The following is a 17,625-nucleotide window of genomic DNA, read 5'->3' on the forward strand; positions in this document are numbered from 1 at the left end:
AGGACTAGAAAAAGCCTCTGCAGGTTGACCTGGCATAAGATGGTAACCCTGCACCAACAGAGAGGCTGAGCAAAGAGCTGGCCAGCCCAGGAAAATGCCCCCTTCAATCAGGACTGAGGAGATAACCTCAGAGACGCCGATGCCAAAAAAAAGGTCCTCGGGAAGTCCGGCGCCGAGCACTGCCTTTCTCCGGAAGCCGCGACTCAAAAAAAAAAAACAGGAGTGGGGCCAGTAGCATGGCACAATCCTGCACTGCTCAGGCAGCTGTGCCCTTCCCTTACCAGCATCTGCAGCCTCGCTCCTCCACGGTCACCGGTGCTGAGGGAGAAGAGGGTGTCTCGGGCTCCCACATACAGGACCTCCTGGTCTCTGCTGAGGAAGAAGGTGTCACAGTTGGAGACGCCGCTCTGGTGGAAGCTATTCAGGCTCCTCCTGGAGTCCCCTGCAGGGGGGGGGGGAGAAAGGGGGGGGGGTTATTAATGCAGGCCTTATAGACAGAAAGCAGTGAGGTGTGGAGGCAGAGCTGCAATGCTTCCCTGTTCAGGAAGGGGACATCCCCGACTCCTCCACCCGCAGACACAATTTCCCCTGAAATCAGCTCTGCATAGGCAGGGCAATGTAAAAACCATTTCCGCAGAAATGGGCATTTAGAAGGACTGCCCATCCTATATGTGGGTAAAAGTATGCACATAAGGCCTTCTACACGAGCAGTGACAAGAGGTACTCCTGGGAAGGGGTTTGGAGCTATGCACCCACTTTTGCACTTTCAGAAGCACCCACACACGGCAGTAGTGTAAATGTGTGCGGGCAGATTTTGCTGGGGCAATTTTCGAAACAAAGGTACATGCGTGATTTCACTTAGAAGATTTGTGTAATGTCCATAGGGAACAGATACCTGGTGCAGTGTCCACCCATGTGGGCAGTTACAAAGTTAACCCCCATGAAGCAGGACAGTTCTGGGCTGCAGCTTGGGAATTCTACCGATATCCTTGGAGCAGAAGATCAAATCCCCATGGTTAGAGCGACCGGATCATCAGGGACAGACTGAGCCAGGCCTGCTTTTACCCTCAGTGCATCTAGGGACTCGTAGTTGTTGCTTTTCTTAGGGAAACTGGAACTCCAAGTGCACAGTTGTGATGAGGGTAAAACCAGGACAGGCTCAGCCTGTCCCTGATGACCTGGTGCCATCTGTTATTCCTGCAGATTGCATCACTTTCATAACAGCAAGAGTACAGGTCAGCAGAAAAGATTTAGAGCAGGGAGCCATCTGTCCTCTCATCACTGCTGGTGGACTAAGTCAATCAAGGGAGCCACCTTTCCCCTTCCTCCCCTGGGTAACATCTATGCAGGGGGCACATGCCATGACTATCAAATAACGCAATACCCAGGATCCGAAACCAAAGGCAAGTCCAACTCTTTTACCAACAAAGTCACCCAGACCCTGGAGGGAGGCCAGTCCAGACTGGGTCTTTCTGGCAACACCACTAAGGCACTCTGATACCTATAGTGGTTGGGTTCAAAGGTCCCAACTTGCACTGGGGCTTAAGAAAAAGAAAATTCAGGAAGGCTCAAAGTCTTCCTCCAGGAATTGAGCTCTTTGCAAATCCTGAGTGTTAAAATGTGTTGTGTGTCTGCTAGAGAAGTAAGGTTTTACCATGTCATAAAGCTTGGCTCTGAACCAAATGGTAAAGCTATTATTTAATAATCCGAGCCATCAAACAGGTTTCAAGGCTGGGATGTAGACCTGGTGCCCTTCAGAGTTTCCCAAAGACAGGTGGGCCATCCACCCAAATGTCCTCCTCCTGGCAAAGAAGGCTAGAGCTAAGTCTACACCGCTCAGGGTGAACACCACTCCCTGCCTGCTGCTCCTCTCTCTTTATCTTCCATCCCTACCCTTGTCACCTCCCCTCTTCTCCTCTCATGTTGTTACATGCACGCACAATTAAAAATGGGGAATGCTAGGTCTTTTTCAGGTTCAGAGACAACCTCCCAAATCCTCCTCTTTCTACATCTTGGACTGTATCCTGCACTCTAGAACATAAGAAAGGAAAATTGGTTCTTACCTGCTAATTTTGGTTCCTGTAGTGATCAGTCCAGACTCCTGGGTTTTGCCTCCCCTCCAGCAGATGGAGTCAGAGAAAGCTTTGACTGAGCTGCCCTATATCCTGGGGTGTCACCTGCAGTCCATCAGTATTGAACTGTACCCAAGCCAGATGAACAAAATCTCTAGCAAACACTAACTATAAACAACTTTGTCCCGCAAACGAGTAGAGGGATGAAGAAACCATGCAAACTTAAAACCCTAAATGGGACTGGAAACAGAGCCATTCCTCAGAGCATTTCTTCAGAGCAAACCTAATAACTGATCGAGCGGACTCTCTACTTTCCTCTTTCCTGAACTGGGCGGGACTCTGGACTGATCTGTGGTACTACAGGAACGAAAATTAGCAGGTAAGAACCAATTTTCCTTTCCCTGTACGTACCCGGATCAGTCCAGACTCCCGGGATGTACCAAAGCTTCCCTACACTGGGTGAGACCCAGAGAGTCCCGCTCGAAGCACCCGCTCTCCAAAACCCTCTGCAGTTGGGGCCTGGACATCCAGATGGTAGTGCCTGGCAAACGTATGTAAAGACTTCCAAGTAGTCGTCCTACAGATCTCCTGTGGCAAAACCTGCTGACATTCAGCCCAAGAGGCTGCCTGCGACCAAGTAGAATGAGCACAAAGCCCAAAAGGCACCGGCCGACCTTTAGCGATGTACGCAGAACTGATAGCTTCTTTCAACCAATGAGCAATAGAAGCCCTAGACACTTTATGCCCTCTCCTGGGGCCACTCCACAGATGATCGGATATGTGGAAACTGTTGGTGTCCTCCAAGTAACGTAAGAGGGCCCGCTTCACATTCAACCTTCGTAAATCCCTGGACTGAGGATCCAAATCCGAAAAGGAAGCAAGCTCCACAGACTGATTCAAATGAAAAGATACCACCTTAGGCAAAGAGGAGGGAACCGTTCTCAAGGACACTCCTGTGTCTGTGATCCGCAAGAAGGGCTCCCTACAACATAAGGCCTGAAGCTCCGACACCCGCCGAGCGGAGGCTATAGCCACCAGAAAAATCACTTTCAGAGTAAGGTCTTTTAGGGCTGCATGCTTCAAAAGCTCAAACAGTAACGCACACTTGGCCTCAAAACCAGATTGAGGATCCAGGATGGAAAGGGACTGCGGATGGGGAGACATAAATACTTCGGCCCCTGAAGGAAACGTATGACGTCTGGATGCGTGGCCAAGCGAACTCCTCGCGCTCTGCCACGAAGGCACCCCAGAGCCACTACCTGAACTCGCAGGGAATTAAAGGATAAACCCTTAACCAGACCATCCTGAAGACTTGAGCGACGGAGACCTGAGTAGGATCCACCATGTGGTCTACAACCCAAGACTCGAAAACACCCCACACCCCTGACACACACCAGGGAAGTAGAGGTTTTCCTGGACTGCAAGAGAGTAGCAATCACTGCATCGGAATACTCTTTATTTCTCAGCCGCGCCCTTTCAAAAGCCAGGCCGCTAGACAAAAGCGATCTGCCCCATCCAAATAAACGGGCCCTTGACGGAGGAGATTTGGCAGGAACTGAAACTGCAAGGGGCCGTCCACCGCTAGTTGATCAGGTCCGCAAACCATGGCCGCCTCGGCCATTCTGGAGCCATGAGAATTACGTCCCCTCGATGAACCTCTATGCATCACACCACCTTGCCGATGAATGGCCACGGTGGGGACGCGTATAGGAGAACGTTCAATGGCCAAGGGAGAACTAGGGTGTCCATCCCCTCCGCTCCTATCTCCCACGCCGACTGAAGAACCTTGGAGCCTTGGTGTTGCGGAAAGTTGCCATTAAGTCCATGCTGGGCTGGCTCCACTTGCGGCAAATAAGGTGAAAGGCTTCCTCCGAAAGCTCCCACTCCCCGGGATCCAGCTGATGTTAGCTCAGGAAATCCACTTGAACTTTGTCTGTGCCTGCAATGTGGGAAGCTGCAATCCTTTCCAGATGCAGTTCCGCCCAGCCGATCAACTCCAGGCCTCCTGCCCGGCTCTTGGGACCCCTCCCTGGTGGTTTATGTAGGCCACTGATGTTGCATTGTCCGACAGGATCCGTACTGACTTCCCCCACATGAGAGGGAGGAGAGCCTACAGAGCCAGCCACACTGCTCTGGTCTCCAACCTGTTGATGGACCACGAGGCCTCTTCCACCGACCACTGTCCCTGTAGCGAAAGGTCCTGACAGACTGCTCCCCATCTGGAAAGGCTGGCATCCGTAGTCACCACAGTCCAAGTGGGAACTTCCAAGTCCACCCCCCAGCTCAATGGCTCCGGGAGGAGCCACCAAGAGAGGCTGGAACGTGCAGAGTCAGTGAGAGGCAGAGGTAACTGAAACTTCTCCGAGACAGGGTCCCAACAGGATAGCAAGGCAGACTGTAGCAGCCTCATATGAGCAAAGGCCCATGGAACTAGCTCCAAGGTGGAAGTCATGGACCCGAGGATCTGCAGGTAATCCCAGACCTGGCAAATGTTTGTCGAACAGAGAACACACTTGGGACTGCAATTTGGAGATCCGGTACGTGATGAGAAAAACCTTGCCCAACCTCGTATCGAATAGGGCCCCCAGGAACTCCAAGGTCTGGGAGGGGACTAAGTGACTCTTGGCCAAATTGACTATCCAACCCAGAGACCGCAAGAGTTGGAGGACTCCATCTACCGCCATCTGACAAAGAGGTTCCGATTTCACCCGGATCAGCCAATCATCCAAGAAAGGATGAACAAAGATGCCCTCCTTCCAGAGCACTGCCGCCACCACTACATCACCTTTAAAGTCCTTATGCAGCAATAAAACAAAATCTGGAGCAAACGAGGATGAGGAATCAGAGCCCTCCTCGGGGCTCTCCTCGGACGCAGAGGATTGGTCCCCGTCAAAACCATCCCCACCGGAGGCTGCTGCTTGCAGGAAAAGCGCAGGGGGGAATCCCCCTCCCTAGTTCACGCGGGAGCCGCTGAGGCATCCAAAATGGCCTCCGCTCCCGCGCTGAGTGGGAATGAAGAGCAACGAGCCAAAAAAAGCCGACCAGGTTCCCAGCAGACTAGCGCCCGGCTCCCCGATGATCTCCCCGAGGTGCCCTCCCCACCAGGGAGGCACCTGGAACATAAGCCGGCACATGCCGCAGGCCGCACCACTCGGCATCGAAGGAGGAGGGAAAAGGCAAGAGACCACGGGGAAAAGCAGAGAAACCCCCCCCCCGGTGGCGGGGGAGAGGGGAGAGCCGGAGAAAGAACGAAATCCTCGCCTACCTGAAAGATGTGCCGCTCACAGGGCACTTTTGCTATCCCTGTTTTTTTGAGGTTTTGGGGGGGGGGGGGGTTTCCACAAAACTCTGCTGAGAAAACACCAGAGAAAAAGTCTGGCTCTGAAGAGTCTCCGGTCTCCCCCAGGGAAAGTGAGCCGGGACCCCCGGTATCACCCTGGGCGCCGAGCTTACAGGGTCCCTGATCCTCTGCTCGCCTGCCTCAAATACCAGGGGGGATGGTCCCACCAGGATCTGACAACACTCTGGGGGGTTAAACGTCTAATCCTGTAACCTGATGGTCTTCTTTCTATTTCTTTTCTTTTTCTTTTTTGTTTGTATCTCAGACCGCAGAATTTTTCACCTCCACCATCTACTGGAATCAGAGAAATACTGACGGATTGCAGGTGACACCTCAGGATATAGGGCAGCTCAGTCAAAGCTTTCTCTGACTCCATCTGCTGGAGGGGAGGCAAAACCCAGGAGTCTGGACTGATACGGGTACGTACAGGGAACATAAGATCAAAGCTTCATCAAGCCCAACAGTGGCCAATCCAGGCAACAAGTACCTGGCAAGTACCAAACACTAAGAAGATCCCATGCTTCTGATGCAATTAATAGCAGTGGCTATTCCCCAAGTCAGCTTGATTAATAGCAGTTAATGGACTTCTCCTCCAAGAACTTATCCAAACCTTTTTTGAACCCAGCTACACTGACTGCACTAACCACATCCCCTGGCAACAAATTCCAGAGCTTAATTGTGAGTTGAGTGAAAAATAATTCTCTCTGATTAGTCTTAAATGTGCTACCTGCTAACTTCATGGAGTGTCCCCTAGTCCTTCTACTATCCAAAAGTGTAAATAACCGATTCACATCTACTCGTTCTAAACCTCTCATGATTTTAAACACCTCTATCATATCCCCCCTTGGCCGTCTCTTCTCCAAGCATTCACTTGGATGCAGCTCCATCACTGCTTTCTACATTAATGGTGGGGGTGGAAAGGAAATAGAACCAAGAGCTAAGAGAAACAGATAAGTATGAGAGAAAAAAGTGTGTGAAGCTTGCTGGGCAGACTGGATGGGCCATTTGGTCTTCTTCTGCCGTCATTTCTATGTTTCTATGAACAGCCCTAACGTCTTTAGCCTTTCCTCAAAGGGGAGCTGTTCCATCCCCTTTATCAATTTGGTCACCCTTCTCTGTACCTTCTCCACTCTCTTTAGTAGCATATTCCCTACCAATGGAAAATGACTCCATTTAGACTGGATGGGACGCTATTGCCTGGCCATGCTTTGCTGAAGGATATCATCTAATGCTATCACATGTCACACCTTAGAGTCTTCCTATCATGATCCTCCTTATAATCTCCTGAAATCTAATTCCCTGCCCTTCTTCCTCTCCTCCAGTTTCCTTCCCTCTCACCTCCCTCTGTTTCTCTCCACATCTCAATCTTTTGATGGCTCAATCTTTGGTTTCTGGCTTCTGATGTTCTTACCAGAACCCCTCGATAAAGGCAAGGCTTAGCATCTCACTGTGGCTAGCACTGGTATTCCATAGTTCATTTCTCCTAAGAAATAGAAGAACCCAAGTCTAACCTTCAGTTGTGAGAAATGACTCCAGGTGTTGCTATTTCAACAATATGGCAGGAGATTCAAATATAATCTTAATGATTTTATCCGTGCTGCGATTCCATTACCCTGCTACTAAGCACAGTATAAAACACTGACAGATTGAGCCATTCCCTCCCCTTCCCTTTAGTAAACCACAGAATGCATCTGCTGACAGCAGACAACTAGAGCTAAAGAGGAAGGGGTGCAGATCTCTTCCTGGCAGAGCAAAGGTGGAACACAGACACCCCCCCCCCCCCACTCTCTCCCCTTTTTCCTTGGCTTGGTATTGAATACCTGCATAAACTCTTTGGTGATGCTTGAAACCATTGTCTAGGCTTGTTGGACCCCAAGAGCAAAGAAATACAGGCTTCTCTGTAACAAGAGGTGTAGAGCCAAAAACTGCCCAGCCTGTGATGCACTTCCCTTTCTCTGCAGGAGCCGTTAGAGGTCAAAATGTCAATTTAAGAAATCCGCTCTTAGTATGGTTGAGTATTAAGGAATAAAGTGTAAAATGCTGAAGGAGCGATCCCTCTGTGAAACACCCCCTTGCTTGCTTAAGTTTTGGTGCAGAAACCAGCAAATTAGAGCAGCCTGCCACACGTGGCAAGAAATAGGACAGGGCTAAAAATGCTGACCGCAGGGATTAGCAGAAGGGGGTATAATCCGGGAGCCAATCAGTGTAAAGCGTGCCCACTGTTTTGTGGTCACCCGGCTTGCAAGTTCGTGAGAATAAACTTTCAAAGAGACGTTTCACTGACCCTTTCTGTGTTCACTATCTAATCATTCCCAGAGAGGAATTTGTTTGTTCATTACACCTCCGAGCCGGGCGCTCCGTGCTTACCGTAAGGAAAAGACACTCTGGGTACCAGGTCCGCGTGCACCGATGCCACAAAACTCCACAGAAGGCGGAAAATCCAGGCTGGCATGGCTGGGGGTTATCCAGGGAGCCAAGCACCACCAGCGAAACTCTAAAAGATCCCCAGCAGTTCTGACAAAGGAACAGAAGATGACAAAGTTGGTCAAAAGCCGACAGAAACCACATACTAACAAAAATACTCAGTTCCAACCGCAGAGCAGAAAGAAAAAGCAGCAAAACCTTTTTTTGGAGCCACAGTTGCAGTTATTCCACCAATCACATGAAATCTATCTATTTAGAAGTACAACAGACACAATCTATCTAGAGCTTATCTTTGAAACAGAGCTTTCCGGTTGAAACACTTTTCTGGCTTGTATCTTGTACCCATATCTTTTCAAAATGCTTGCAGGGTAAATGATTAATGTCTCTCCTAGGACGGGCCTTTGCCTTAACAAGTTAGCAGCACATATATGGTTACCCTTCCTGTCTTCTGGGGTTGCATATTATATGTGGTGACTCACATTATTACCTACTTTCTGAGTTAAAATGTTGCTGTTCCTTGTCAAATTTCCCTGGCGTTTTGGGTTTACTACCACTGTGGAGTGCCAGGAGGGGATACCGGCTTTCATTCCTCCCTCCCCTCGCTGCACCACGATACGGTTCAGCTGGATCCCTTCTGGATCACAGATGCCGAGAGGGTCTGCACGCTGCTGAGAGATAATCTGGCTCGGCGTCCCCCGGCGTTTCCTGAAAGCTCAGTTGCAAGAGCTGACTTTGGCACCGTGAGCAGGGCATGTGTCATCACCAGTTTACTGAAAGAAGTGGTGCAACAGGATGTGTCCGCAACCGCGCGGTGGTGACAGGCTGACGGCGCCCTCGGCCACAGCTGAGAAAGGGACCAACTCGCCTCCCTCGTGCAGTCACCATCAGCTGCTCGTTTTTGAGGAAGGACGGCGGTTGTGACATAGGGGGTCCACTGTAAGCTCTCACCCGGCCAACAGCCAGCTTAGGGCAACCAGATGAGATGCTCCAGGGCACAGGCTAAGCCAGTCCTGCTTTTTATCCCAGTTGCATCCCATAGACTCTAAAGGGTAAATTAAAAAAAAAAAAGGTCACGTGTGGGCATCCATGCGCGTGCGATTCCCGGCACACGCACACGGACGCGCTGATTTTATAACACGCGCGTGCCGACGTGGGCATCTTATATAAAATCGTTTACCCGCGGGCACATGCGCGCCTGATTTTATCATCGGTGCGCACGAGGGGGACCGATTTTAAGACAAACGCGTGGCGACGGGGACGGGGCCTTTCCCCGGTCCCCTCCCAGTCCCAGTAGTAAGCTCTGTCCCTTCTTACTGAAGCCCGTCTTTGGCGCCTGCCAGGAGATCCGCGCACGGCCAGGGCTGTTTAAAAATTCTGCATGGCGGGCGCGCGCAGCCCCCGACACGGGCGTATCTCCTGGTTCTTACCCGCGCCGGCTTTTGAAAATTTGCCCTTTTATGTCTAAGTAAAGCAAGGGGGGTCCACAAACTTGTTTCTCGAGAGCTCTAACTCAAGTCAGGTTTGGGGGATTTCCACAATAAAAATGCATGAATCCATTTTCATGAACTGCCTTCATTGTATGCAGCTAGATCTTTATATATATATATCTATATACATATATATATATATATAAAGTGCAATCAGTGTATATATATATATATATATATATATATACATATATATATATATAAAGTGCAATCAGTGCAATCAGTGTATATATATATATATATATATATTTTATATATATATTCACTGTGGAAATCCCAAAAACCCGAATGGGTTGCAGACCTCAAGGACAAAGTTTGGATACCCCCTGAAGTAAAGCACATCAGTATCAGAACCCACCCCACTCCTGCCCCCTCCCCTCACACACACTGATTGCACTGATACGCTCAAAGCATAAACAGAGCAGACTGTAGCCAGGGAAGAAGATATTTCCAAAACAAGGAGTATGGCCATAATAAAAAGGTGCACAACTTTTTTTCTTCTCCATCCCCCCAGACTGAAAAAAAGAAAGGAGATCAGGGAATAAGACCACTATGAAATAGGGAAATTGCTAATTTACTAACGTTGCAGCGTGGGCAATTCACCTTGAGCAATGCATGGACCTCTGTCGCCTAATAAATGGATTCCAAAAATGGTGCACCGCGGCCCCGTGTGATCCTAACCTGGCAAGAAATGTGTGCAAGAGCCAGTGCACCTGTGCTTTTGTGTGCATCTGCAGGCACAAGGCACCGAGGCAAAAAAGTGAAGGATTCTGCTGGAAACTGACAAATGGGCGGGAGGAGGAGCGGTCAGGCAGTTCTTACAAGGAGCTGAAGCTTGCATGTGTCAGGGAAGAAAGGGATTGCACTGTAATCCGCCTAGAACAGCAGCAGTGACCCGGGCGGAATATAAAGATGTCTCAAGAAAGAAAGGCAGTGCGGGGAGACGGAACACGGGGGACAGACGCACAGACCTGGCGATGCCATCTCAAGGAAGAAAAAAACAAAAAACCACATTCATTCCTGACCCAGGGAGCCCGCACTGAGGAGGAGACTCTGCTGCTGGAAAGGGCAAGGGGGATAAATCCAGCTTTTGAAGCTGAAGGACTTTATTATTTAAAAACTAAAAGCGTGTAGGGCATCTCCTGGAGCAAGTGCCCAGCATCACCGGCTGCCTCCTTCCCTGGGAATCATTACTGGAATCTCCTTTAAGACACCATCTCGTTGGCAGGAAAATATCTTTTTTAATGCTTGTATTTCATTTGAGCCTGCTCTCTCTCTCGTTCCCTTTCAGGAGGCAAAAACCCTCATGGTTACCAGCCTGGCACTACCCAGTCCATCAGTCCCTGGGAAGGAGCTCCAATCCCTTCCAAGGCACCAAAATCCAGAGCTCTCTCCAGCCCAGCTGAGCTACTGGGGGGGGGGGGGGCACTGACTGTCACCTGCCTCATTCGTCTCCCACCACCTTGTTCATTCACTCCCAAGCAGCTTGTGAAAGAAATCCACCAGGATCCGTCGGGATAGTTATTCCCCCGACCCTCTGGAATTTCAAAATCCAAAGCCACTGAACCAGTGAATCAATTAAATCCATTTATAAAAGACAAATCCCATCCTTCCTCTTTCAGGAGCGCCCAAACGTGGTGGGGGGGGTTGGACCACACACAAGCTGCCCCCCTTGCCAGCTCTGGGCTACAAGCCTTCAAGAAGAGCTGTGCTCAGCTTGGCTCTCAGGAGCCACTGGGGCTATTAGGGTGACTCTCTTGACTTCATTCAAAACTTAAAAAAAAATATACAAAACAAACAAACAAAAAAAAGAGCAATTAATACTTACATTTTGAACTCGAAAGGTAGTAACATCTGAAGGCGTCTTTGAAAATCGATGGCTCCATGACTGGCGAAAACCGGGTACCAATGGGAAAAGGTAGGGGGGGGTCTCCCCTTTCCCCTCCTCCTTCCAGCTGTTTCTGGCTCCTCTCCGCTGGATGTCAACCAACGACAAAGCTCTTGGCTGTCTGCTACTCAGGAGGGAAGTAAATATCAGCTCTCTGTATCACCCACAGGAATCAGGAAACCAGAAAATCCAGCCAGAAGAGAGCAGGTAGCAACACGCTCCCTGTCAGCTCTGTAGTGAGAGAGAGGGAACGAAAAAAATGCATGAGAAACTGAGAGTTCTGAAATGAAAAGCACAGGAAATATTTACAGGTGCTGTCACTCGTGAGATGCAAAGGGAAGTGAAGCGCCCACGGCCCGATGGAGGTGATCAAAGTTTGAGATTTGCATTCTGAGGTTAAAACTGTTGGAGGGAGTCTCTCCTGTCAGTCTTAAGGTGGTAGGAGAGGGGTTAGTAACCAGCCGAACTGCTTCCAGTGTCTCTTGAAAGAGTAGAGCACCTTGTGCAAATCAAAACCTAGGGATGGGGGACTCCCAGCTCCTGTTTGCATGGCTTCCAGTGGTGAAACAGCCATCTGCACAGAAACAAGTGGCAAGGAATGCTTTTTTTTTTTTTTCATGGACTAATTCAGCATACAGAGAAAAGAGAATTACAAAACACTGTGTTCTTTCTGTAAGTTCTCAAATGTATTTAAAATAATCTTATATTCCACATCTTCCATTGATTCTGTATAGTGCGGATTACATAAAATACATAAGTTATTACGCTAAAATATAAAATACAAATTATTAAAATAGTTACACAGTTATTATTCAAATACCACGTTAAAATAAAAGCCTCTACCTTCTTTCTGAACTGTTTAACATCTCTTATCAGCTCTCGACTCTGGTGGTAACGCATTCCTCAATCTTGGACCAATGTAACTAAACACCTTGGCATAAAACAGTAAAGGCTTTGCAGTCTATTTACTGAGTTTTCACAATGCTGGAAGTGTATTTGTTGTTTATAGAATTGCATAAAATTCTAGTTGGGAAAAAAAAGGAATTTGCAGTACCTATTCTATCAAATCTGAACCTTACATCGTAATGGGGTCTTATTCCTCCTTCCTATCCCTGAGCCCACACACCGCGATGGATTCTCATGCACATTATATTGTAAATATTCCCCACTCTTTCCTATTTCAGCCTAACTCTTCCCCTGTCCCACAAACCTCTCTCACTTGGAGCTCTTGTGAAATTTTTTTTAAGTCAGTGAGAAAACAGTATTTGTCTTTAATGCATGCATATGGGTGCATTTCACTTAAAAAAAACCCCAAAAAACTCCAGTATATAATCAATAAATATCAGTAACTTTCAGGATGCAAATAAGCCTTCTTCATTTATCACAGCTCACCATGCCTTAGATCCACAGTACAGTGACCAATAACTTGGCTGCCCAATCACCGCCCAATGAGGTCATGAGGTTTTAAAAGGACGGTGCCCTTCTGAGGGTGATGACATCACAGCACCACTCGTCAGCGATCTTACTCATCCCAACCTCATGTCTGGAGTAATTATCCCGGCACGCCCTGTGCTGACTCCACAAATTAAGAATGGCAGCCTTGTCACAACTACCTAGTTCTGTGAGATCTAAAATAGGTATTGCAGTATCTGCCGTACCTGCTCATGGTTTTCAAATGATGAGCTGTGTCACCAAATCCCATTTGCATACTGGCTGTGCCCTGGCCAATGGCAGCAGAGCAGCCGTGACAGCGGTGGATGACATCACAGTACAATGAAACTGTAACCGCTGACTTGACACTTAATTGCCACATTCCAGGCATTCTTTTATTGTCTGGTATCAATTTATAGGAGGAGGGAAAGGCTCATGGGGTCCCACAGGCTGGCCGCTCGTCACGAGCCCACCCTCTGGCAGCCCAGGCACCATCCAGGGTTGCTGAACCTAGAGCAGAAATCCTGAAAGCTCTCTTGCAGGGCCCCGTTGTGGGAAATGCTCTGTGCTTTCAGAACTGGTTGATCCAGTCTTGGTTTTTTACCACCCCCTTCCTCCAGTACATGCAGGTATCTAATTTATTTAAAACATTTATATGCCACAAATACAAAAAAAAAAAAAGTGTTCGATACGAATTGCAAGATTTAAAAACATCAAACAATAACACAATAAAAGTAACACAACCAAACAAAAGACAAAAATTTAACAAAATTATACAATCAGTAAAAAACAAAGCAATGCTATAAACACTAATAAAAGACAATTTCCTCAACCAAGGATAATATCGTCTTCTTACTAAGTTGTGGTCCCTCAATTTCCTCACTTAAAATTAATATGGAACAGGCCCTAAACAAATAAAGCGAAAAGTTACAATAAAACAGGTCCTATTTCAGACCATTCGAGTACATCCAGGGAGAGGAGCATCAGCCCACTCTCCCAACAAAGATTCAAAATAAAACAACTGTGCCCTGCATCCTGCAGGACACACAAAGTGCTTTCCCCATAGAGTCCCCTAAGAAAAGCAGGAACTACAACTCCCTGCATGCAACGGGACAAAACCAGGACTGGATCATCTTAGCCTAAAGAAATGGAGCCAAATGCCCAGTCTGCCAGTACTGCTGCTACATGAGATGTGTATTGTCTTGAAGGGTGGGGGGTAGGTACAGAGTTTCCTGGGTTACATTCCCCGGGGAGGGGGATTTTACAGTCCTCGGCTTCAGACAGAAAGCTCCTTGTAGTACAGAAAACAAGGTCACTGTGCCCCTTGACTTCAAAGCCCAGAAAGGAGCTGACTGGCTGAGCCAGACAGGCACTAGGTCGGGGGGATGAAATGAATTCTGCTGTTCTCAGCTGCATCTAGGTATCTCCCCCCCTTCCACATGGAAATGGGACGGCTCCAGCTCCCCCAGAAATGATCAACATTCTGGGAAAATTCCCATCCTACTTCTTCTCTTTCTTTTAACCATTTTTGGATTCCACGAAGTAATCCAAGGGCTGGATCTTATCCAGTAAGAGGCTCAGGCATTCAACAGAGGTCAAGGAATGTCGTTCTTCAACTAGTTCATTCACATACTCTTTTTCGGAGTTGAAAACAGCTGTTAATTTGCTAACTGCTGGTGGCTTTTTTTTTTTTTTTTTTAATGGAGAACATGGTCTTTTAGTAAGTAATAAAATCTAGATAGCGTTTTCAGCATCAGAAGCATTAACTGGGAGGAGGATCTTCCTCCTCCCAGTTCGAGTGCCCCTGTTTTATTGTAACTTTTCGCTTTATTTGTTTATGTTAACGTTATTGCCCCATTGTTTCTTGTAAACCGATATATGATATGATCGGTGTCATGAATGTCGGTATAAAAAAAAAAGAAAAAGCACTAAATAAATAAATAAACTGTAGAATCAGGTTTCTAGTGATTTATTCAAGGTTAAACTGCAAAAACCAGCAGAAGAAAAACCATGCTAAACCCCGCCCCCTCCCCATGGTCAGTTTTCTTTTTATGGGGATGGATGGAGATATAACCCCTGGAAGGTTTTTAATGAATCCTAAGTCCCATTTGTGTGTTACTATAGTATCTCTGACTCTGGAGCAGTTCAGGGATGATCACTTAAACATTGGGAGTGGCTATTGGTTCCCCAAAAAAGGGAAAGGGATTTCTCCCCTAGTGCCCTCTGACACCTGCAGTGGTCATTTCACATTAAAGAAGCAGGGACCTCTGTAGGGAGGGGTGGGAGGTGTCCATTCATAAGCCCAGGAATGTACTACTGGCTCTACTGCTCCTCTAGCAGTCAAAGGGAGCCCAGCAAGATTTGGGAAAGCACAGGATACACCAACTCACCTAAGTGGGGACATGTCTTAGTACCTTCCCCAAGTTATGCAAACGTTTCTATTACATTTCACGTTAAAGCACAGGAAAAGAGCAGATCCCCACCCACCAGAGCAGCTGATTCTGCCTTTATGGCCCAAGTTTTTTTTAAAAATCACCCTTCAGACGGAATTCTGGGCCAGGTCAGAAAAGAAATTCCGTTTCACGCGAGTCTGACTCCAGAGCACTGTAAAGACACATTTCTTATACGAAAAGCAGTGCCCTCCCGCATCCAAAAAATAAATCTAGACAGCTCATAAATTTAAACAGACCTTCAATAATAGGCTCTACCGGCCTGAACGCAAGTGGTCCTCATCGGTCTGGTCCAGCATTATAAAGGTACTTATGGCACATCTTTTTGTTTTTCAATTGCACATAAACCTTATCTGGTTGGATGGATCTCAAATTAGCGATCGACCAGTTCTTTTGAAGAGAGCCATCCAACCAGATAAGGTTTATGTGCAATTGAAAACCAAAAAAAATATACTGTACATTATAATGCTGGACGAGACCAATGAGGACCACTTGCGTTCAGGCCGCTGGGGCCTATTATTGAAGGTCTGTTGAAATTTATGAGCTGTCTAGATTTATTTTTTGGATGCGGGAGGGCGCTGTTTGTTTGTTTTTTTGTATCATAATTTCTTCCTCTACACCATTTGACACAGTGATTTATTTACAAGAAATATTTTTTCTTCCCAGAGGAAGAATGGAAACACCTCGGGGGGGGGGGGGGGGGGGAACAGTGACAGAATTCAAGAACGGGTTGGGATTCTCACAGAGAGGGAGGGGGGGTTGGGGAGAGGGTGCAGTCGGGTCTGCAGAATTGCAGCGGGAAGGGGAAATGGGCAGAACCTGGATGGGCCTGTGGGGCGTTATCTCCGTTAACATTTTTTTATGTTATTGTTACCTAACCAGACAGGGGACGTTGCATAGCCCCTCCCCCCCCACACACTTTATGCCTTGCAGGGAGCTTTCCTCCTTTCTAACCCCAAACTACTTCCAGCTTTCTTCCCATCTATAAAATGTCTCTTCTTCCAGTGAATTTCCATCTCTCCCTTTCTCTCATCAAACTTCACTTTTGTGGGCCTTCCAAGGGCAAGGTTGATGGAAATTTCTTTCGCGTGCCAGCGGCCGGCTTTCCCTCTGTCTCTCTCTCTCTCTCTTTCCATGGAATTGTAATTATGGTATTTTTCAGAGTGCGTTTACAGTGAATTACAGAGCTGCGAGAGCTGCTGGCAGAGATGCAAACGTCTATAATTACCATATTCAGCCACCCCATTCCCACTCCTCCTCCCGGAGAAACAGAACGGACGGCTGCTCATCACCGTGCCAGAGCTGGGAGCGGCTGCAACGGAAGGGGGCGGCTGCGGGGAATGACCTCCCAGCACTGGTGGTAGGGGACAGAAACAGCGTCGTAATCCAGGAACGCCAGGGACAGCAGGGGAATGGGGGCTAAAGCCGACATCAAGTTAGCTCTGTGGGTATTTTTTAAATTTAGATCACAACAGTTTACCAACAGGCTGATACAGTACAGTGCGCACTAATAGCCGGCATTTGGACGCGCGTTTTCGACGCGCTAGCTTTACCCCTTATTCAATAAGGGGTAATAGCGCGTTCAAAATGCGCGTCCAACCCCCCCAACCTAATAGCGCCCGCAACATGGAAATGCATGTTGATGGCCCTATTAGATATTCCCGCGCGATTCAGTAGGTAAAATGTGCAGCCAAGCCACACATTTTACTTTCAGAAATTAGCGCCTACCCAAAGGTAGGCGCTAATTTCTCCGGGCACCGGGAAAGTGCACAGAAAAGCAGTAAAAACTGCTTTTCTGTGCACCCTCCGACTTAATATCATGGCGATATTAAGTCGGAGGTCCCGAAAGTTTAAAAAAGTTAAAAAAAAAAAAATTTGAAATAGGCCCAAGGTTCACGGGTTGAAAACCGGACGCTCAATTTTGCCAGCATCTGGTTTCCGAACCCGTGGTTGTCAGCGGGCTCGAGAACAGACGCTGGCAAAATTGAGCGGCGGCTGTCAAACCCACTGACAGCCGCCGCTCCTGTCAAAAAAGAGGCGCTAGGGACGCGCTAGTGTCCCTAGCGCCTCTTTTTACCGCCGGGCCCAATTTAAATAAAATTATTTACTGTATTGCGTGCATAGGAGAGTGGCCTGTGCGCGCGCCGGGCCCACTCTCCCGCGTTTTTTACTGTATTGTCCCGTAAGTAACATTCATAGGTTAAAGCAGAGCTACCCAAATCAAGGAGGGTGATTTTAGGCCAGCCCTGCATTCTGGCACCTGCCAATCTGATTGCCAATTGGTAGGATCAAGGACTACAAATCCCAGCACGCTTTGGGACGAAAGTTCAAAAATCAGGGCTGGCCAAAAAAAAAAAACAATCTTCCTCCTGGGTCACTGCTCTCCTACTCTCTCTCTCTGGAAAGCACCCAAATGAACGTGGAACCTTGTTACCAGAGCCAGTCACAGCTGTGGCCTTTCCGAGACCATGCCGAGTGGTCTGGCATCTGCAGGCAGACTTTGGTCAAGTCCTGGTTCTGAAAGTTGCACCCC

The 17,625-nt window shown here is 48.0% G+C and overlaps 1 protein-coding gene across 3 annotated transcripts in view; it reads right to left on the bottom strand.

Annotated features, from left to right (window-relative positions):
• The window catches only part of SEMA4A (semaphorin 4A), an 87,570-nt gene that overhangs the window by 27,086 nt on the left and 42,859 nt on the right, over positions 1–17,625 (bottom strand). For 2 of the 3 annotated variants that reach the window (XM_029580397.1, XM_029580396.1), the window contains 3 exons: positions 11,152–11,442; positions 7,780–7,926; positions 282–442 (listed from right to left, as the gene is read on the bottom strand). In XM_029580397.1, the coding sequence (XP_029436257.1) occupies positions 282–442; positions 7,780–7,864 (246 nt within the window). In that variant the 5' untranslated portion in view covers positions 7,865–7,926; positions 11,152–11,442. Of the gene's footprint in view, positions 1–281; positions 443–7,779; positions 7,927–8,327; positions 8,484–11,151; positions 11,443–17,625 lie in introns of those variants that run through there. The other variant, XM_029580398.1, reaches the window with a different exon arrangement.

Source organism: Rhinatrema bivittatum, chromosome 16 (assembly GCF_901001135.1).
Source record: "Rhinatrema bivittatum chromosome 16, aRhiBiv1.1, whole genome shotgun sequence".
NCBI classification, from domain to species: domain Eukaryota; kingdom Metazoa; phylum Chordata; class Amphibia; order Gymnophiona; family Rhinatrematidae; genus Rhinatrema; species Rhinatrema bivittatum.